Source organism: Meles meles, chromosome X (assembly GCF_922984935.1).
Source record: "Meles meles chromosome X, mMelMel3.1 paternal haplotype, whole genome shotgun sequence".
Lineage (NCBI taxonomy): Eukaryota > Metazoa > Chordata > Mammalia > Carnivora > Mustelidae > Meles > Meles meles.
In genome coordinates this window covers 24,322,817-24,346,006 of record NC_060087.1, presented here as the reverse complement: position 1 = coordinate 24,346,006, position 23,190 = coordinate 24,322,817, and the positions used below count along the sequence as shown (strand labels likewise).

At 36.4% G+C, this 23,190-nt stretch overlaps 1 protein-coding gene across 1 annotated transcript in view; it reads right to left on the bottom strand.

Moving 5' to 3' along the window:
• Positions 1-23,190, bottom strand: part of IL1RAPL1 (interleukin 1 receptor accessory protein like 1) — a 1,490,530-nt gene that overhangs the window by 1,282,969 nt on the left and 184,371 nt on the right. Inside the window, exon 2 of the mRNA XM_045995419.1 lies at positions 2,184-2,289. Coding sequence (XP_045851375.1) covers positions 2,184-2,265 — 82 coding nt within the window. The 5' untranslated portion in view covers positions 2,266-2,289. The remainder of the gene's footprint in view (positions 1-2,183; positions 2,290-23,190) is intronic.

Below are 23,190 nucleotides of genomic sequence, written 5' to 3'. Positions count from 1 at the left end.
TGGGAGAAGCTATCTTAATTCACATTACACAGAAAAATAAATCAAACCTGCCACTTAATCTCAGTATCTGCCTCATTTATCATTTTTACATTATGATACAGAAAATACATTTGGCTTGGGAGATATTAAGTGGCTATGTGGCAACTATATTTGTTAATAGAGGAGAACGAAGTCTTAGAACTTCTGCCAAACGTAGAGCAGCATTTTATTACCACTCTCTTAAAATAATTCTATCATTAAAATAAAAAATTGATTTTGAGACAGCTCATTGAGTTTTCTCAGGTCTCTGGAGCAGAAGGAGTTATGAATTTTCTAACTGTCCCAAATTTCTAGCACTGCTCCCTTGCTACTCAAACAAAGTAAATCCCAATTTAATAGAAGTTCTTCCCCCAAATTACAATTTATATAGAATAGACTTGTCACCACTATTTGATGGTAGAAAAAAAGTCACATTTGCACTTTAATATACTAATCTTAAATCTGACATACACAAAAAGAACTAAAAAATTTTTATGTAACCAAGTGTCATAACCAGAAAAAATTAAGTTTTTTAAAGATTCATTTAATATTTCTGTTTTAATAGTTTCATTTTGTTTTAAAACTTAGACAGTTAAGTGTTTCCCTTCTATGTGGCCAGTATCTCAAATATCCATGTTAAGTGATTTTAATGTAAATTGCCATTGGAGAAAATAGCACTGTTGTAGAAATTACCAGCTTCCTTCACTACCTGCTCTCTCGTGTATCTACTGTAACTCCCATAGATATGCTCAACTTTCTGTACAATTGGCAGAAAAAGAAATAAAAATATCTGGTATTTGCCAGTAACCCACTGGAATTACGAAAGTCACCACAACATAATCTTGCTCTAGGACTTTCTCTATTTAAAAAAATCCACCAGGAGGAACATATGAAATAATGTGTCAACATAGAAACACTATTTTTCACATTGTCTTCAACCACATCAATGGCAGATACAACAGCTGTACAATAACCAAAAAGTTCTAGAGCCAAGAGGCTCAGTAAAATTCCTTTTATTCTCAATCCTACATCATCCCCTTGTCCATATATGCACAAATATCCCTCAATTCCTCCCCAGACTTTCATCCAAGGGAGGAGGAGGGCTCATGAGAGCAGACTTGTTCTTTACTTCCCTTGCATGTGGACTTTTTCATAAGATAATCAATATGAGTTTGGAGCCTCTTAATCTAAGGGTCTGAAAATGGATGCTGTAGCCCCATCTAGGTAGGCCATTTCATTCCTTCTCCTTTCTGAATTCCCAAGATACTTTTGTTTATCCAATTCTTACTAATCATAACACCTTGCAGCCTCTTACACATTAACTCTTCTTTTTCCCACTGTCTCTCTAGAACTAACATACAACACATTCTAGTTCTAGCAACTAAACACATTTCTTCCTCCATTATAGTAAAAAACTTATAGCTTCAAAATTCTGTAACCCCACATAAAATGTGAGTGTGGCAAGTCACTTGTCAATCACTTATTACACAAAATGAAACTTCATACTGGTAACAGTATTTATTCAATAGCCTCATACACTTCACTCACTCTAAGTATCAACAGTCAACTGAAAACCAAGATGTCTTATAACACAAAGTTTTCCATACATTTCAATGTTATTCTGTTTAGCAGCTCCTTTCCTATTACCATTCTACTTTACCTCTGTACTTTTCTACTAACACGTTAGGATGTTTCCCCTATGACATTTTATTTAATAACTCTGGTGCTTTCTTTAAATACCTGCAAAATAATCTAGCAAATCAGCTGAAGTACAACCCTAAAAAGAATCTGCCCAAAGCGTAGCTGATATTGAAATGTTAACAGTAAAGTTAACATGAAAATAAGTCACAAAATTTCCATGCAAAAGTTAAAATTACACTCTTCATAAATGAATATTGAAAATCATATTATAAAATAAATAAAAGTACAAGCTTTTGGTTTTGAATCCCTTCATAGTAATTGATTATATAAGCTACATTTTTTCAACCTATTCTCATCTTTCTAATTCCCTGTGAATAAGCTCCATTCATTTAAAAATATGTCTGCAATACTTCCACAACATGGGCCCTCATTAATTATCAATCTCTTCACAAATGGCACATGTGTGAATGTAGCACCATCACTTCAAACCATAAAAGGAGAATAAAGGAAGATACACTGCTTACCAGAGCCTCTTTTGGTCACAACCTTCAAACTCTGAGTAAAAGTAGCATATAAGAGAATCAAGTGTGGAATCGGAGCTTTCATCTTCCAGCTTTTAAAGGTTGTTCCCTAAAGCAAAGATAAAAAAGAAAAACATACATTTAAAAAATATATAGCAATATGTTAAGATTTTTATTCAACTCTTGATCATGCACACAACTGGGGCAATGGGTATCACAAGAGTAAAGAATGTGAACAGAATCTGTATTATGTTTTCCTATATGTGTGGTGGCTAAGCAAAATCCAAACTGGGTAATGCCAAAATTATGTCTCCATAGGGCCCACAAGTTGTTTTAAAATCTTAAGATCACTTAAACCTTTTCAATTTCTCTTTAGTGTACTTAACTGCATTTAAGTAAGTAGAAACAATCCCTTCAAAAAGACTATTTCACTAACAATTTATATTTAATATAAATTACCAAACACTGACATTTTTTATTTTATTTTTTTATTTCTTATTTTTTATAAACATATAATGTATTTTTATCCCCAGGGGTACAGGTCTGTGAATCGCCAGGTTTACACACTTCACATGTTCCATGTTACAATAGAATATGATTTTATTCTGTATAATTCTTTCCCTCAAAAAGAAATAATAAATTTCTATGTCTGTAAAGATTTAATTATAAATTTATAATTCTCTTTCAAAAATCTCTAAAAGATACTTCAAGAGAATTTTAAGACTCTATCTCTATTGAAAATAAGTACGCTGTCTCTGAAAGCTACAGAAAGATACATCATTTCTTCCTTTTACAAGGCTCTCAGAGGGATACTAGAAGGGAAATTAGCCTGGTGTTTAGATTTCAAAAGGGAGATAAATTTCATTTGAAATTAACTAAAATGAAACTCTATATTTCTTGGAAAATCACCCCTCTTTTATTTTTGTATAAGACTGAGATATTAGAGGTAAAAGACTGAATTTCAAAAAGTAGCAAGTCAGAACACAGTTCAAATATATTGTCAATCCATGACAGCACAAGTTTCTTTCCAAGACAGTTGAGGACTGATTATATTCAACTTTTAATTGCTATGACTTTATTAAAATGAGGAAGCTGAAATGTAGTTTGACAGTCACATATTTTGCTCTCCTACTGCAGCAGATACCTCTGAATATTTTTTTACCTCTGAATATTTCTAAATGATTAATTCATTTGCGTTAATAAAAGTCTGTTAAGACACATTTTAATTCAGAAGACAAAAATCACTATCTATTCACTTTAAGTAAAGTGATACCATCATCATTTTAGTCAGAAAGTCAGTGAATTTTTAAACTAAACACTGTGAATAAGCTGTTTTAACTCTAGCTCCTTTAAATGACGATAGCCTGTTTCAGTTTTCTAACCAAGGGCCTTGAGTTCACATAAAGACATAAATGAAACCTAGCCTGAAAAACCAACTCATCAAACACATCTGACGAACTGCCACATTACAGTGCAAGCCTGAGTCAGATTCCTAAAACCCGAATTCCATTTCCCAGCCACTACCCTAACTAAAGCAGCAGGAAATCTTCAAGTTGGTATCTTCAGCCTTCAGGTTAGCCATGAGAATCAGTTTCTCTCTCAGGGTGAGTTTAATCAGCATTACCCAAGAAACTCCAGGATTCAACTATACACTGTAGGACCTTCCAGCTTAACTATCTTATTACTTTACTCTTGTTCAAAATACTACTCCATCAGTCATTTTGTTTCTATTTTTGCACACAAGCTAGTCCACAATTTTATTTCTTTTTTTTTTAAGATTTTATTTATTTATTTGACAGATAGAGATCACAAGTAGGGAGAGAGGCAGGCACAGAGAGAGAGAGAGGAGGAAGCAGGCTCCCTGCCAAGCAGAGAGCTCGATGCGGGGCTAGATCCCAGGACCCTGGGATCATGACCTGAGCGAAAGGCAGAGGCTTTAACCCACTGAGCCACCCAGGCGCCCCCACAATTTTATTTCTTAAAACTAAATTGATTTGGAAAGCATCAGTTTGGTAATGTCCAGATCTTTAATTGAGCCTCTTGAAATGCTGTATATTAGGGAAATAAATATATAGCATATCACAGATTCAACATTTCGATCAACCTACAATAATCTTTATAAACCTCTCTGAAATCATTTATTATACCTTTTCTTGAAAGATCAAAGGTATCTACTCATAAACATCCAAACTTTGCTATACTTGTTGCATAATTAAAATCCTTACCCACAAATCCCAATACCAACTATATATAAATATAGTGATGTTCTTATGTACATTCTTATTGTCACATGATGGCTCATCATATCAATAACTTAATTTCCAGTAGCTTCAAATTATGGATGGATGGACCTGAAATTATCTGCCTGTGTCCTGTTAATACCATCACCATGTAACTTCATGTAAACCACTATACACCTTAAAGAGAATGAGTATATTACAGTGGTTTTGAGCAGTCTAGGTTCTTATCCTACTTTCACCATCTATTAGCCATGTCAATTTGGGCAAATAACCTCTCTGTGACTAGTTTCTTCATTTGAAAAATAGGTATTATTACAGTATATAGCATAGTACCTAGAAGAGCACTGGTACATACAACAAAGTCAATAAATGAAAGCTGCTGTTGTTACTGTTTAGACTACAGTTGATGCTGTTGCCATTATTGTTAACACTATCATAGATACAACTCACATCCTCTCATCTGAGAAACTTTCTATATATACCAGCTTTCTTTACAGCCTACCTCAAGCTATTAGCCTATCTCTTTAATTTTATGTCTTTCTATCTTCCTAGACTTGAAGTCCCACCAGGGTGAATATGTTTTATTCATCTTTTTATTTCCAATGCTCAGTAAATTTTAGCTGAAAAAGTGAATGAATGACAGATTGAATGTGGCTGCTATTACATGAAGTTGAATTCTGGAGTTCAAACTCATCATTTGGTAAAGACTTATTAAACATATAGTAGTTACAAGATGCTATGCTATGGTGTAGTGGGGACACAAAGGCAATGCAATGCACTCGAATAAAGAAGGCTCATAGACCAATAAAGGAAACAAATGCTTACCTACTTAATTAGACTGGCCCTATTGCCATATGGTGAGTATAATGTGCTGAGGGAATAGAGAGAGAAATCTATTAATTCTGCTCCAGTATGGTCTGGCAGAGTCACAGCAAAGAGGAAGAAGAGCAAAGAGGAAGAAGCATTTCAGTTAGGTCATAAAGGAAAGATTTTTCTAAGGTAAAGAGACTTCTGGGTCTAGGATAAAGTATAACAGAAACTGTCACTCTGGTAGACAGAATAATGCCCACCCAAAAACACCTTCACATCCTGGAACTAGTGAACATGTTACACCGTATGTCAAAGGGATTTTGAAGATGTGATTCAATTAAAGATTTTGCGATGGGAGATTATGATTCAAGCAAGCACATTGCAATAAAAAGCATCCTTATAAAAGGGCAGTGAAAGAATGATATTCATAGAGACAGAATATAAGGATGGAGGCAAAGGTCAGAGATTGGAGTGATGCGTGCTAAACATGGAGGAAGAGGACATGTGCCAAGAAATGAAAATGAAAAGGCAAGAAAGAAGATTCTCCCCTAGATCTTCCAGAAAATATGCAGTTATACCAACATTTTGATTTTAACCAGGTGAGTCCAATGCATTTTGAACTCCTAACCACCATAACTAAAACATCAAAAACTGGGTTGTATTTAAACCACTTAATTTATGGTCATTTGTCACAGAAGCAAAATGAAACTAATACAGAAAGGATATGAAATGGCAGGTTCTAGTAACAAAGTATAAATATACCACAGGTTGAGAACTGTAGTGACAAAAATAAAAGATGTCAGGGGTGCCTAGGTGGCTCAGTGGGTTGAGCATCTGACTCTTGATTTCAGCTCAGGTCATGACCTCGAGATCATGAGATCAAGTACCACTTCAGGCTTGGCACTGGGTGGGGAGCCTACTGGGGATTCTCTCCCCTAGCCCTTTGCACTTCCCCCACCCCTGCTCTTGCATGCATGCACACATACTCTCTAATAAAATAAAAAGTAAAAAGCACAAAAATATTTTAAAAAATACAAATGTCAATGTGAGATTGTTAACAGCAAGCTATGCTAGGTGAGAATCTGGGACTTTTGCCTCATGCTCCCTACAATGTTTTTTACTCACATAGTGTCTAACTTCATCCAAGAATATTTCATGCAGATTCACTTTCTTAACCTCTTTATCATGAAAAGATTATGTATACTGAATGTTTCTTCAGAGTACACATGATGACTCACTTGAAATTCTGACCTATCCCCTTTGCACACAATCCTAAGAATTCTATGCAGTATAGACAAAAAAAGAACCAAAGGATGCTTGAAAGTGAAAAATCTGTTTTAGCAAGCATAGTCTGAAGGTGGAAGAAACTAGTTAGCAGGCAGTAGCATAGAAAGATGAAGAGGAAGGTCAGCCATAATGCAATAGAGGTGAAGGCTGAAAAAACAGAATGTATTTGGGAATGACAAGAGTTCAGGGATATTAAAGGAAGTGGTATTCAAAAGCAAGCTTTGAAAGTGGATCTGAGGCATTTATTTTGAGCAACTAGGTCTATTATGACCCTATTTACCAATACATAGAAACAGAAAGACATTTTATACACTGAGGATGGAGAAGTATATGAAATTATATTTAAGGCACATCAATTTTAAACAGCCTATGGAATCTTCTACTAGAATGGTCTTGCAGATAATTAAAAATGTTAGCCAGAAGCTCAGTGTAAAGATGGAAAATGATAATATTATAATTTTAGCTGAAGTTAAAGACATGGATTATAATAAATGGGAAGAAAGCACAGAAAAAACAGAGGAGAAGGCTTACATTTTCATCTCTGGAGCCTACAAATGGTTATGAGACTGCAAAGGTAATCAAAGGGAGGAGAAAGGGAAAAAATCAGACAGTAAAGGGAGATCTTACGTACAGTAAGGGTAAAAAGAGACAAACTTAGCTTTAGATTTAAGATACTGCCCATGATACCAGCTACTCCTTTGATTAAACACAAGGGAGCATGATCAGAGAATTTAATGAGGAAAATAAGCTTCATATGCTTGTTTATAAATGGTAGGACAGGAGTCCAAGTTCAGAATAGAGAATCTGAGGGACAACTATAGTTGAGAATGAAGAGGATCTGAACTTACATATAAACTGAAGCCAAGTAAAGCAGACCCAGAGAAAGGAGGTGAATCTAGAAAAGAGAGATGTTAGTATGGACAAGTTGGGACACCTTTTATAGCAGAAGGGAAAAAAGTATGCAGGATGAATACAAAGTCCAGTTTGGAAGTAAAATGGAAGGAAGTAGCATTGGTTTGTTTTATTTCACTTTCATTGAAAAGCATACAGAACTGGTTTTAGCATGAGAATGAAGTGCATTAAGAGTCTTACTGTAGGTTAGGTTTAGCAAGCAACTTCATCTCTTTAAGTCCCAGTTTTCTCATCTCCAAAACATGGACATGAGTATGTGAGATATTTATTTTATTTCATTCTTGACATACTATTCCCGAATAGTGAGGAAGCAAATTCCTACTTCAAATTTTTAAAACCTTTAAATAATTGCCTTTATGGTATCTACCACAATGTTTAACAATGACATTTCACTATATACATTTTAAAATGCTAACTCTCTTCCTATGTCTCCTTTCTTTCCACTCTTGCCTGGTATATAAAAATTGTGCTATTGATGGACATCTAGGTTCTTTCCATAGGGGGGGTAGGAGATAGGAGAAGAATAAATGAAACAAGATGGGATTGGGAGGGAGACAAACCATAAATGACTCTTAATCTCACAAAACAAACTGGGGGTTGCTGCGGGGAGGTGGGATTGGGGGAGGGGGAGCGGGCTATGGACATTGGGGAGGGGAAGCGAACCATAAGAGACTATGGACTCTGAAAAACAACCTGAGGGTTTTGAAGGGTCAGGGGTGGGAGGTTGGGGCAACCTGAGGGTTTTGAAGGGTCAGGGGTGGGAGGTTGGGGGAACAGGTGGTGGGTAATGGGGAGGGCACGTTTTGCATGGAGCACTGGGTGTTGTGCAAAAAGAATGAATACTGTTACGCTGAAAAAATAAATAAAATGAGAAAAAAAAAAAAATTGTGCTAAACATGGTCCATTTTAGTCCTTAAAGTTTTTATGTAGCTAACCTCAAAAGTATACCATTTTCCAATCTAATAAAGAACAACATTTGAGGTATCCATTTGTGCATGTCATAAAGCATTTTACCAGGCACAATTTACATAAAGCAATTCATATTAAAGCAGTGGTATATATATTCCCTATGGAGATGATAAACACAGGTTTTTTTTTTATTTTTATTGTGTTAGGTTAGTCTCCATATAATACATCATTAGTTTTTGATGTAGTATTCCAACATTCATTGTTTATATATAACACCCAGTTCTTCATGCAATACGTGCCCTCCTTAATAACCACAACTAGGCTCACCCATCTCCCCACTCCATCCCCTTCTAAAACCCTCCGTTTGTTTCTCAGAGTCCACAGTCTCTCATGGTTCATCTCCCACTCTGATTTCTGCCTCTTCCCTTTTCCATTCCTTGTCCTAATATCCTCCATGTTATTACTTAGGTTCCGCAAGTAAGTGAAAGTATGTGATAATTGACTTTCTCTGCTTGACTTATTTCACTCAGCATAATCTCCTCTAGTCCCACCATGCTGATGCAAAAGTTGGGTATTCGTCCTTTCTGGTAGCAGAGTAATATTCTATTGTATATATGGACCACATCTTTTATCTATTCATCTGTTGAGGGGCATCTTGGCTCTTTCCACAGTTTCACTATTGTGCACATTGCAGCTATGAACATTGGGATGCATATGGCCCTTCTTTTCACTACATCTGTATCTTTGGGGTAAATAACCAGTAGTTCAATTGCCGGGTCATAGTGTAGCTCTATTTTTAATTTTTTGAGGAATCTCTGCACTGATTTCCAAAGTGGCTGCACCAACTTGCATTCCTTCCAACAGTGTAAGAGGATTCCCCTTTTTCCACATCCTCTCCAACATTTGTTGTTTCCTTCCTTGTTAATATTTGTGATTCTATCTGGTGGAAGGTGGTATCTCAGTGTGGTTTTGATTTGAATTTCCCTGATGACTGCCTAATGATGATGAACATTTTTTCATGTGTCTGCTAGTCATTCGTATGTTTTCATTGGAGGAGTGTCTCTTCATGTCTTCTGCCCATTTTTGACTGGATTATGTTTTTTGGGTGTTGAATTTAGGAAGTTCGGATTATGTTTTTTGGGTGTTGAATTTAGGAAGTTCTTTATAGACCTTGGATACCAGCCCTTTGTCTGTAGTGTCATTTGCGAATATCTTCTCCCATTCCGTGGGTTGCCTCTTTGTTTTGTTGGCTGTTGCCTTTGATGTGCAGATTTTTTATCTTGATGAAGTCCCAAAAGTTCATTTTGACTTTTGTTTTCCTTGACTTCGGAGATTTGTCTTGAAAGAACTTGCTGTGGTCAATGTTGAAGAGGTTACTGCCTATGTTCTCTTCAGGATTTTCATAAATTCCTGCCTCACATTGAGGTCTTTCATCCATTTTGAGTTTATCTTAGGGTATGGTGTAAGAGAATGGTCAAATTTCGTTCTTCAATACATAGCTGTCCAATTTTCCCAGCACCATTTATTGAAGAGAATGCCTTTTTTCCACTGTATATTTTTTCCTGATTTGTTGAAGATTATTTGCCATAGAGTTGAGGGTCCATATCTGGGCTCTCTACCCTGTTCCATTGGTCTATGTTTCTGTTTTTGTGCCAATAACACGCTGTCTTGGTGATCACAGCTTTGTAATAAAGTTTGAAATCAGGCAACGTGATGCCCTCAGCTTTGTTTTTCTTTTTCAACATTTCCTTAGCAATTCATGGTCTTCTGGTTCTATACAAATTTTAGGATTACTTGTTTCAGCACTTGGAAACTGCCAATGGTATTTTGATCAGGATGGTATTGAAAATATAGATTGCTCTGGGCACCATATATATTTTAACAATGATAAACAGAAGTTCTAAAAGATTCTGCAACTAAAATTTACAAAAAAGCAAAATATTTAAAATTAGCCTCAGAGAAACTTGTTTCTTCCTTCATGAACTTATGACAATTACTTTTTTTAATTTAAATACTATTAGCCAACATAGAATACATCATTAGTTTCAGATATAGTGTTAAATAATTCATCAGTTGTGTATAATATCCAGTGCTTATGACAATTATCTTGAAGAAAATCAACCACACAGAATTTATGAAGACATCTAAACATTTAGTTTTCCATTTGAGTGCCTACCATGTTTTCGATACTGTTTTAAGTATTAAGAATACAAAATCATTAGGAAATGGTCACTATAGTCAAGGAAGAAAAACATGAGAAATCAATGATTATAACAAAGGGATACATGTTAGAAGAATTCTCAAGTCTATGGAATGTGCTCAGTGCTGCCTGGAGAGGTCATGAAAACATTCTCAGAGGAGTGTGACATTTCAGCTAACGTTGGACCAGAAGAGAAAGGGTTTAAAACAAACACCTTTTATTTTTTTTTCCCACAGAAAATCTTTTTTTTTTAAAGATTTTATCTATTTATTTGGCAGAGAGAGATCACAAGTAGGCAGAGAGGCAGGCAGAGATAAAGAGAGAGGAGGAAGCAGGAGAGAGCCCGATGCAGGGCTCGATCCCAGGACCCTGAGATCATGACCTGAGCCGAAGGCAGAGGCTTAACCCACTGAGCCACCCAGGTGCCCCTCCCACAGAAAAGCTTTAAAAAAGACAAAACAAGTGATTAGAACTCATATAAGGAATTTAATAAACTTTGTAAAATGAAAGTAACACTGGCAAAGGTTGTTCCTTAAGCCATTCCTTAGCTTTTTTTCTGTAAGTCCTAGGCAATGAAATGAACCAGAAAGAATAATAGCTATAAATATAAGGATTAGAAAAAGGCAAACATACAATTTTCAGTATTTATTGATTATGATTTTAAAAACATTTTTAAAAGTTCATTCCATTATAAACTATGAAAAATAATGTGCTTTAAGATGAAAATATTAACCACTTTGTCAATACTGGCAAAAAGTGTCCAATTTTTCCAAATCAGTATTATTCACTTCTAGGAAAATTCACATGGAATTTTTGTTTCTTGAGAAATAAAGTCTAAAATTTGACTGGAGAGGCATCTGGGTAGCTCAGTGGATTAAAGCCTCTGCCCTGTTCAGCTCGGGTCATGATCCCACTGTCCTGGGATGGAGCCCTGCATTGGGCTCTCTGCTCGACAGGTAGCCTGCTTCTCCTTCTCTCTCTGCCTACCTCTCTGCCTACTTGTGAACTCTGTCCATCAAATAAATAAATAAAATCTTTTTTTTAAAAGATGCATGAAACACCTATTAAATTTTTTTTTAATTTGCTGGAAAAAAAACAAGAGAAATTCACAAAAGATGAATTAAGTAGGTCTTGCCTGCAAGAAACCAAAATGCATTTTAATTCTAAACTAGTTATAATGGTACAGCTACAAAAATGGATTGACTTAACAATGAAAGATACATATACAATACTATACCAGATACCAGAGTATCTAACAATATATGATAAAGGAAGCATTTATCACTAAACAAATGAAATCTGCCTGTGATAGTAAAAATCTGAAATGGCCCTCAAGACTCCTACCCCCCTGGTATTCACATTCTGTATCCCTGCCTGTATGAGGACTATATATCTAAAAGGGTATCACTCTCGGGGCACCTGGGTGGCTCAGTGGGTTAAAGCCTCTGCCTTCAGCTCAGGTCATGATCCCAGGGTCCTGGGATCGAGCCCCACATCGGGCTCTCTGCTCAGCGGGGAGCCTGCTTCCTCCTCTGTCTATCTCTCTCTGCCTGCCTCTCTTTCTACTTGTGATCTCTGTCAAATAAATAAATAAAATCTTTAAAAAAAAATAGTAAAAGTGTATCACTCTCATTATTAGGCCGTTGTTATATGGCAGAAGTGAAGACGTTCAGTAGTTGTAAATATATTAACTAATCAGTTGACTTTAAGTTAGTCCCAACGGAGACTACACCCAATGGGTGCAGGCTAATCAGATGACCCTTTAAAAGAGGGTCTAGAGGTCACAGATGGAAGATGTCAGAGAATTAAACAGCAGCAGAGATGCTCTCCTACTGGCACTGAAGAAAAAACTGCCACGTTGTGGAGAGAATCACTAGTCATGGAATGGTGAGTGGCCTCTAGGAGCTGAGGGCCTCAATCCTACAACCACAAAGAACTGAATCTGCCAACAACAATATCAACTTGGAGGAGGACCCCCAGTTCTCAGGTAAGAGTGCAGCTTGGCTGATACCTTGGTTTTACCCTTCTGAGGCTCTGTACAGAGGACCCAGCTAATCTGTGCCCAGACTCCTAACCCACAGAAGTCTTGTGAGAATACATTTGTATAATTTCAAGCTGCTAGATTTGTAGTAATTTGTTATGCATTAATAGGTAACTAATAAATTATGTAAATACTCATAAACCAGGTAGAGATTTATGTCAATAAATATTTAATAAAGTTATCACTGAAGTATTTAATCACTAAAAAGAAGTACTATTAAAATAAATTATAGGGAATGGCTCTAAGATAAAATATTATTCAGCCTTCACAAATATTTTGGAAGTTTATCACTTGGAAAACAGTCACAATAAAATGCTAAGAGATAAAAGCAAAATACAATGCTTTATAGAGAATGGTTCATATTATGAATAATATGAATACAGATAAGTGACTAGAAAGAAATTACTTCACAACATATAATATGACCTTTGCAAACATAAGTTAAGTATACTAAATTTTAGGTTTCCTCCATATACTTATATGCTTGCCCAATTAAAAAAAATGAGTATCTACTGTTTTTCATAAAAATGAACACATTTTTATATTACTTCAGAATTTCCTTAGAAAGGGTTTTGACATAAGGAATAGCACAAAGGACGACAGGGAAGGGAGGGAAAACTGAATGGAAAGAAATCAGAGAGGGAGATAAACCGTGAGAGACTCTGGACTCCGGAAAACAAACTGAGGGTTATAGAGGGTAGGGAGGTGGGGGATGGGGTAACTGCGTGATGGGTATTAAGGAGGGGGCATTTTGTGATGAGCACTGGGTGTTATATGCAACTAATAAATCACTGAACACTAGATCAACAACTAAGGATGTACTTCTGCTGGCTAACTAACCATAATAAAAAAAATAAGTTTTAAGGTTGTAGGTGTCCATCAATAGATGAATAAATTAAAAAATTGAGATACACACACAATAGAATATTAATCAGCCTTAAAAAAGAAGAAAATACTTTAGGGACGCCTGGGTGGCTCAGTTGGTTGGATGACTGCCTTCGGCTCAGGTCATGATCCCGGATTCCCGGAATCGAGTCCCGCATTGGGCTCCCAGCTCCATGGGGAGTCTGCTTCTCCTTCTGACCTTCTCCACGCTCATGCTCTTTCTCACTGCCTCTCTCTCTCAAATAAATAAATAAAATCTTTAAAAAAAAAGAAGAAAATACTTTAATTTGTGATAAGATGAATGGACCTTAGAGCATTATGCAAAATTAAATAAGCCAGGAACCGAAAGTCAAATACTGCATGATCTCACTTCCATGTGAAATCTGAAAAGAATCAAAGTCATAGAAAGTAGAAAACAGAATGATGGTTGCCAGAGGGTGGGCATGGTGACAATGAGGAGATATTAGTCTAAGTTTACAGAGGTTCTGTTACACAGGATGAATAAGATCCAGTGATGTAATATACGGCATGGTAACCATAGTTATTAATACTGCACTGTATACTTAAAATTTGCTAGGAGAGTAAAAAAATTTTCTTGTAATACAATAAATGATAGCTATTTGAGATGAATATGTCAATTAACTTGATTGTAGTAATCATTTCACAATGTATATGTTCATCAAAACATCAAAAGTCGGGGCGCCTGGGTGCCTCAGTTGGTTGAGCGACTGCCTTCGGCTCAGGTCATGGTCCCGGACTTCCGGGATCGAGTCCCACATCGGGCTCCCAGCTCCGCGGGGAGTCTGCTTCTCCCTCTGACCTTCTCCTCGCTCGTGCTCTCTCTCACTGTCTCTCTCTCTCAAATAAATAAATAAATAAATCTTAAAAAAAAATCAAGTGTCATACCCTATATCAAGTGTCACATCCTATATCAACTGGAAAACTAATTTAAAAAAAAAGCTTTTACAGAATGAAATCTCAAATTGGTCAAGAATCTGGATAAATTCCTATTATTTTAATTCTGTAAGTAAAAAACCACATAAAAGTCTCAATTCAAGAGTCATCCAGATAAACTACATTGTGCTAAACATTTTGTCACTACAATAATTTCCAATATTCTCAGTCACAATATCCACTTAAATGTGTTACTAATAGAAACACTATGATAGCAGTGACAATCTAACTAATATAGATTCTGAACAGATACAAACCCATACACACAAACCTACACATTTCCTGGTCTGCTTACAATACCTATTAAATTGTTCCAAGCAGATAACAGTAAGTATGTAATGGATAACTGAAGGAATAAAACATGTACTGTAGAAGCATCTGCAAGACAGTACTTAAATATTTGAGATACTGTAATGAACAAAAGAAATTACTGGATCATCTTTCGATGGAAAGGTGAAGCTTTAAAGACTACCTGTCCCTCTCTGTTCACCTTTGTCTGTAAACATGCTATTTCACAACTCTAAAAAGATAACTTCTAGAAAGTTAACAGCAATAGGGCATAAACAATGAATCTTGGAACACTAAAAAAATTAAATTAAATTTTAAAAATGTTAACAGCAATGCAAGTAATTCTTGCCCATAGAAATGGAAATTATTTGTGGTCTGGTGGGATGTAACTTATCACTGCCCTATGTACAGAACATTGTGGCAAATCCATTCCAAAATTCTTTTACTGCATATAAATTTGTGGTTTTCTGACACCTCCTCTAAACCAGTTGTAACATGTCCTCCAGTTCCTTTGTCAGTGAATTAAATGAATATTTGACATGTGCTCATTTTGTATCTTTATGACCCATGGGTTTCTGAAAATTATGCTTGAAAACTACATTTATTATAGTAAAGTTAATCAATTAATACTTTAAGATAAGCAAAGTATCTTTAAAAGTTTAAAAAGAAATTACAATAAGCTATGTTTAGTTATTTTACATTCTAATTAATGCTTAGTATCATGATGTTTTTATCAGAAACCATGTGAACAACAACATAAAGACAATTTCAAGGCAGTTAAATAAGAAACCAGTGGAATTACAAATATGCATAGAAAAAGTATGTCTCCATAACACTATCATCAATAAAAACTAACTGTATTTTGAGTCACTAGGCCTTTCTCTTCACTTTAGAAAGGTAGAGGAATCACTCTTAGAGGAATGGTGGCTAGGATGCAGCTTCCTAGAAAAAGGTCTCAGTATCAAGGTCATTTGAAAATGATGTAATAATCCTTTACAAAGTCCAGATTGCTTAGTGTAACCAGCTACCCCTCAGAAAATCCCTGGGACTAGCTGATGGTCTGCAAAGATAGACCTGAAGAAATAAAAAATATGCAACAAAGGTGATTAAGGGCATGCACTGAAGAGGATAAAATGTCTGTGTTTGAAGCACAGCTCAACTTCTTACCAACTGTGCAAACATGGATAAATTAATAACACTTCATAACTCTATACCTCTATCCTCTCACCTCTAAAGTGGGCAGGGGAACAGTCTCAGAAGATTATTTCAAAAACTAAATACAATAATGTATGATAAGCATCTAACACTGATGCATAGTTGGGTGTGTATTACCCTTTATCACTATAAACCACAGGACCATGCATAATAATTCCAGATTAAAACTACTGTGAATCATTGGTGAAATGGAACTATTCCATAGGCTGCCAGAAATTTCTGTAAAACTCAATATAACTCATACTTATTTGGTGACAGGAGAAAATCCAGTAAATGGATGAACCCGACTAGCTAAAATGGTAAGTGCACTGTGCACAAGAACAGAGAGCATAAATAAAAACACTACACAGTTTCCATCTGCCACTTGTCTAATTCACCTTTCTTACACCTTTCATATTCATCATACCCTCCACTATAATTCAGCTGCAAAGCTCATACCGAAAAAAGTTTTGGGGTTCTAAAGTCAGCAGATTGGCTGAGGCAAGTGACAAAGCCAAGGAAGAAAAACAAATATATTCCATCATTGCTCTTCTGGGCTGCAAATACGATCCTAGCTGAGTGGATCTGCCATCCTTTGTGGATTCTTCCTGCCAATATATTCAATGGATAGTTAGATATACCTGACCATTATCATATTTTAGTTTGTTTAAAATTCAACATATTGAAGAAACTTACTGCAAATCTCAAGAAAACATGGCTTTATGTTAATCAGACACTGTCTTTGATGTTTGTTATATATGGCAAAAATTTTTTTAAATTTTATCTTTCCAGTTAAACTCCACATACCCACAGCCGTAACAACTTGTGAGGAGAGTAGGATACTGGGAGAAAAGCTAAGGCATGGCTCCTCAACCTTGCCTGCATTTTAGGATCACTTGGGGAGCTTTCAAAGAGACTGATAACCTGGGTAATCCCGAAGGTGAGGATGCATGGACCACACTTTGAAAAGCAAACATCTAAGCAATTCTCTTTTTTAGAGTTCCCTGTGACAGGGTTTTCTCAACCCCACTGTTGTTAACATGTTGGGCCAGATAATTCTTTGTTTTAGGAGGCTATCCTGTGCATTGTAGGATGTGTGACAGCATTCATGGCTTCTACCCATTAGATGCTACTAGTGTCTTCACCAAGTTGTCACAAAGCAAAAATGTCTCCAAGCATTGCCAAATGATCTGTGGCATGGATGATACCTCCCTATCATAAGCTCATTTGAGTAGTCAGAATATTAAGCTCTAACCAACAGAAAATATTTCTAAGGCCCTGGAACAAAGAACAATTAGTTATCTTTTGTAAAGAGGCTCAGTAGCCACCCCTAGGTCCTACATAGTGAGAAACTGACCACCAGAGCTGCCAGGAAAGGAAATATAAGCATTAGTCCTATCTGCCAATAGGTCATTAGAATTCTCATAAAGGAAACAATGATAAAGCTTTGTAATTTAAAAAATAACTGTTAAAATTGAAGGACAGTGAATGTATTTGTTCAAGACAAAACAATGGCCCCCCAAAGATGTTCATGTCCTAATCCCCAGATATGCTGAATATGTTACCTTACATGGGAAAAGAGACTTTGCAGATTTGATTCATTCAAGGATTGTACCATGGGAGAGATTATCCTGGATTCCGAAGCAGGACCAATGTAATCACAAGAGTCATTGTAAGAAGGTGACAAGATTATTAAAGTTAGGGGGAAGGCCATGTGATAACAGAAGTGGAGATTAGGGTGATAAAGCCATGAGTCAAGAAATGTCAGCAACCACTAGAAGCTGCAAGACTGAAGGAACAGATTCTGTCCTGGAGTCCCCAAAAGAACCAGCTCTGAAGACATCCTGATTATAGCCCTGTAAGTCACATTTCATAACTCTAACCTTCCAAAATGAAAGAATAAATCTGTGTTACTTGTGCCACATAGTGTGTTATAACCTGTTACAGTTGTAAAAGAAAGCTAGTATAACAGTGAAGAAGCCAGAAACATAAAAGAAATACTATTTAGGGGTACAGGTCTGTGAATCAACAGTCTTACAATTTCCTGAAACAAAAACACATTATATGTTGTTAATATAAAGCCCGGGGGGGACAAAAAAAATTTAAAAAAATTTTAAAAAAAGAAATCACGACCCCAAGATCAAGAGTCACATGCTCTACTGACTGAGCTAGCGAGGTGTCCCTGTTTTTAGCTTTTAATATTAATTACATGTTGAAGTGATATTTGGGATATATTGGTTTAAGTAAAATACATAAACTTAAAAAAAAGAAATACTGCTTATCAAAACAACTGTTAATCTTTGTTGAACACTTAATATATGCCACACATATATCTAAGAACTTTACATGGACTATTTTGTTAATCCTTACAAACTTTCAGTTAATTTCAACCAATGGATGCTATTGTCTATGTAAAGTACCTTTCCCAAGGTCACAACCTAGAAAATTAGTTTCCATGTCTTCTATTGACAATATTTTAAATAGTCAAAAATATGTAAAACAATGTTAGTTCTGAGACCTCTGATGCAAATGTATCCACAACTAAAAACATATAGTATCCATATCCAATGATCCACGTGCAGGTAGTGCTACTATTTCTTTGGACAGTGTCTGCTAATATAATCCTTGCATGGAGTGAAATTCTATCCATGTGCTATTTGTGTGGTTTTCAACTAAGCATTTGCTATATTCAGTTAATGCCAAGGTTTTCACTATCTAAAGGTCCTACTTCTTTATCGCAGGAGCTACACTATCTCCTCAAAGAGAATATACATTGCTTTATGCTTGTGTGATATGGTTGCTTCTTAACCTACCAACACTAAGCATACAATTTTCCTTGCTTAAGGTTCTTCTAAGAACTGTATTCTAAGATTGACCGCTGTTCTTCCCACCACCACTACTTCCACAAGTACAGAGGTTCAGAGGTCAAACAGCATTTCGGATTGATCACATTCCACAATCTATTTAGCAGTTTTGTATATCATCTTGCTTATTGAGGTTTTAATGGATATATGAACTTGTGAACCAACATATGCCCTGCACTATCCTAGACACTGGGGTACTAGAGACATAACAGGAAACAAGGTCAAGAACCTTCCTTCATCAAGCTTACATTCTTGGTTGTAAAACACAAACAGACAAGGAATGTATTTCATTTAATGATAAATGAGAGGAAAATTAAATAGTTCTACAGGAATAAGAATGAAGTGGTATAGAAGATACTGTTTTAATTTCTTAAAGGTTCTATCACTTGGGATTTATTTATTTATTTATTTTTAAAGATTTTATTTATTTGACAGAGAGAGAGATCACAAGTAGACAGAGAGGCACGCTGAGAGAGAGGGGGGAAGCAGGCTTCCCACTGGGCAGAGAGCCCGATGCGGGACTCAATCCCAGGACCTTGAGATCATGACCTGAGCGGAAGGCAGAGGCTTAACCCACTGAGCCACCCAGATGCCCCTCACTTGGGATTTAAATCAGGAGAAAGAAGCAGTCATATGTGAATACAGGGGAAAACATCCCAGGAAAGGATGAGCATATGCAAAAGTCATGACAGCAGAACAAGTTCTTAATAGCTGCACAACGGAAAGAACTTCAATATGATTGGGGAAGACTAGACATGAGGGAAATGAGAAGTAGGTTGAGCATGAAGAACAGGATAGCACCAAAAAACGGAAGCACTTATATTGTATTTGTACTGCAAAGTCGTCCAGAGTTTGTACAGTACTGTTTGGGGTTGAATTGTGTCGCCCAAAAGAATACGTTGAAGTACTAACCCTGGATACCCATATATGTGACTTTATTTGGGAAGAGAGCCTTTGCAGAAGTAACTAAGTTTAGATGAGATCATCCTGGATTAGGGTGGACCTTAAATCCAATTACTGGTGTCCTTACAAAGAGAGACACACAAACACTCACAGGCAGGAAGGCCCTGTAACTAAGGAGGCAGAGATTGGACTCATGCATGTGTTCAAGCCAAGGAGAGCCAAGCACTATTGTTAACTACAAGAAGCTCAAAAGAGACAAGAAAGGATCATCTCCTAGTGCCCTCAGAGAGACGATGGCCCTGCAGACAACTTGATTTTGGACTTCTAGCCCCCCAAACTGTGAGAGTATCCGTTGTTTTCAGCCACCCAGTTTGTGGTAATTTTGTTGATGCAGTCATGGGGAACTAATACTGGTACTAATAAGATAATAGACATTATTTAAAGGTTTGCCTTGACTACCATGTTAAAGAATGAACTATAATGGAACAAAACTAGGAAAAAGGGATACTAATTAGGTTGGAGGCTAATGCAGTAGTTCAGAGATTCACTGATACTGGTTTAGAGTACACTTCTAACAAAGGTAATGTGGCAAAATAATTAGACTTGATGTACATTTTAGAGAAAATACCAATAGGAGTCACTAATATGTTGGATGTGTCAGTTAGTTAAAATGAAACCAAAGATTATTCCCAGGTCTGGCCAGGAAATAGAGGTATATTGTATTACCATTAACTGAGATGGGGAAGGCTAAGGGAATAGCAAGTTTGGGAAGTTAAGAAGACTCGATCCATTCTAGACTCTTTAAGTTTCAGATGCCTATATCATATTTAGGTTAATTTGATATATTACTGTTGCAGGCCTCTAATAACCCCCACCTCTTACTCATGACCTTGTGTGATCCCCTTTGAGTGTGGGATGGTCCTAGGGACTTGTTAATAAGGCAAAAGTGATGAGATGTCACTTCTGAGATTAAGTTACTTATTTCTACTTTACTGACATTCCCTTATTACTCACTTTGATAAAGGCAGATGCCCTATTGAAGAGTCCATATGATAAGAAATTGACAGTGGCCCCTTGTAAACAGCCAGAGAAAAACTTGGTCCAACAAGGAACTGAATCCTGCTAACCATCATTGCGTGAGCTTGGAAGCAGATCATGCCCCAATTGAACCCTGAGATGACTGCTGCCCCAGCCAAAATCTTGACTGCAGCCTTGTGAGTGACCCTGAGCCAGGAGACCAAGCTAAGCCATGTCCAGATTATTAACCCACAGAAACCATTAGATAATGTTTCATTTTAAGACACTAAGTTCTGGGTAATATTTTAATGTAACAACAGATAATAAAGATAGGAAGGATGTGAGAGAAATCTGAGCTACAAACATACATTTAGGAGTTGCTGACTTTTTTTAAGATTTTATGTATTTGACAGTGAGAAAGAGAGCTCACAAGGAAGGGGAGCAGGAGAAGGAGAAGCAGGTTTCCCTCTGAGCAGGGAACCTGATGTAGAGCTCGATCCCAGGACCCTCAAATCATGACCTGAGCTGAAGGCAGGTGATTAAATGACTGAGCCACCCAAGCACCCCAAGAGTCACTGATTTTAAACAGATTTATTTAAAAGGAACTAGAGGCCAGAGAAGTAGGAATCAGCAAAGAAAGAATTAATTAGGTAGGAAGAAAACCAGGTGAAACTATTTTGAGATGAAAGTTGTAGCCAACTAGGTCACATTATGCAAAGAAATCAGGTAAGATGAAAAGTGAGAATTGACCATTGGATTTAGTAACAGAGCATTAGTTAGTAATCTTAACATAGCCATTCTACAAGGAACGAAAATCTCATTGGATTTCGCTAAGGAGAGAATGGAATGTGAGAAAGCAAAGACACTTAATACAGAAAATTCTTAGAGAGGCTTTTCTGTGAAGTCAATAGTGCCACAACTCAAGGGAATGTTTTCTTTAAGATGTGTGAATAGAAGCTCTACTTGGAGGCTCATGGGAATGATCCTACATTGAGAGATAAAATGGTGATGGAGGAGAGTTGACAACTGAAGAAGCAGTCTTTCAAATAATATTAGAAAACACAAATGTCAGGGTCAACTATAGAGAGTAGCAGGCAGATTTTGACCAATCTAAATGGAGGGAAGAGTAAGCCAGTAAATGTAGTGATAAAATATGAGTATGTTCTACTACAAAACATCATTTAAAAATAAAGTAGGAAGAAAGGCAAGTCTTCGCATTTGAGTGTGAAAGGTGTAGAAACAGGGTAGAAAGTTTAAAGATAGAGGAGAATGGACAATATAATATCTCAGAGCATGGTACAGTGAATGAATGTTCTAGATAAAGAGGAAGATCGCATAGCACTATTCCAATGTCAACTGTAGAAATGTGATCACAAAGATAAAGTAAAAAAGGTAGTGTGATTTATTTCAGAAATGCTCAACAACCTGGTGAAGGCAGGGAGCAGGTGGATAGCTGGATTTAACTAGGTTTGGACTTATTTCCAAGTGACTCTAAGAGAAAAAGAGAGACAAGTGTTTTAAGAGTTTAACAGATTGTAATAGTATTGGACCATGAAACTGCACCAATAAATTGTTCATGCATATGATGTCCATGCCAGAACCATATTTTTTGCTAATAGTTCAGACATGCCAATATAATGTCACGCTAATTGAAAGCTAACTTGTTTCAAGTAGTCCCACAGAACAATTTCATGATAATGATTAAGAAGCAGACGCATCTAAATTGACAGATTGAAAAAATCCAGTTCCCTTTAGCTGCCTGTGTTTTAACTCCCTGGGTAATATACCCAACGTTTGCACTTAAGAAAAATGCTTTCAGGCATGATGGGATCTAAATACTCTCACATTGCCTGCCTGGAAGCTAGTCTACTGTTCTTTCTCTGTTAGCTTCAATGCAAGCTATGGGCTTGACACTGCAATTTAACAGGATTTACAACTTACTCCTGAAAAAATAGGAACAATTTTAAACTCCAGTAATAGTACTGCAATCATGCCAGCAGAAAAATTAATTCTGAAAAACCCATGGGCTTCAAGGAAAATAGATCAAAAAATAGTTTCTCATCAACATCATGCAGAGAGCCATGTCATCAACTACTTACTAGACAAAATATGTACCTGAGATCTTGTATGAGGTGATATGATGAAAATCCACTCTGATCTTGTCATCCCAAAAGCAGTATCTCACTTTCCTTTTTGAGGGCATTTTTCAATAGACTCCTCTATCCCTCTGTTAACCATCTACCAATAATAAAATGCTTAAGGGGAAGAAAGCCCTCTTAATTCACAGTTGTCAGTACACCTAAAACCATTGTTTTCTTTCACCTAGTAACCTAGTATTTAACATTTATCTTCTGTAACAATTCTTTTTTTATTATTATGTTCAGTTAGCCACTGTAGAGTACATAATTAGTTTTTGATGTAGTGTTCAGTGATTCATTAGTTAAGTATAACACCCAGTGCTCATCACAGCATGTGCCCTCCTTAATACCCGTCACTCTTTACCTCC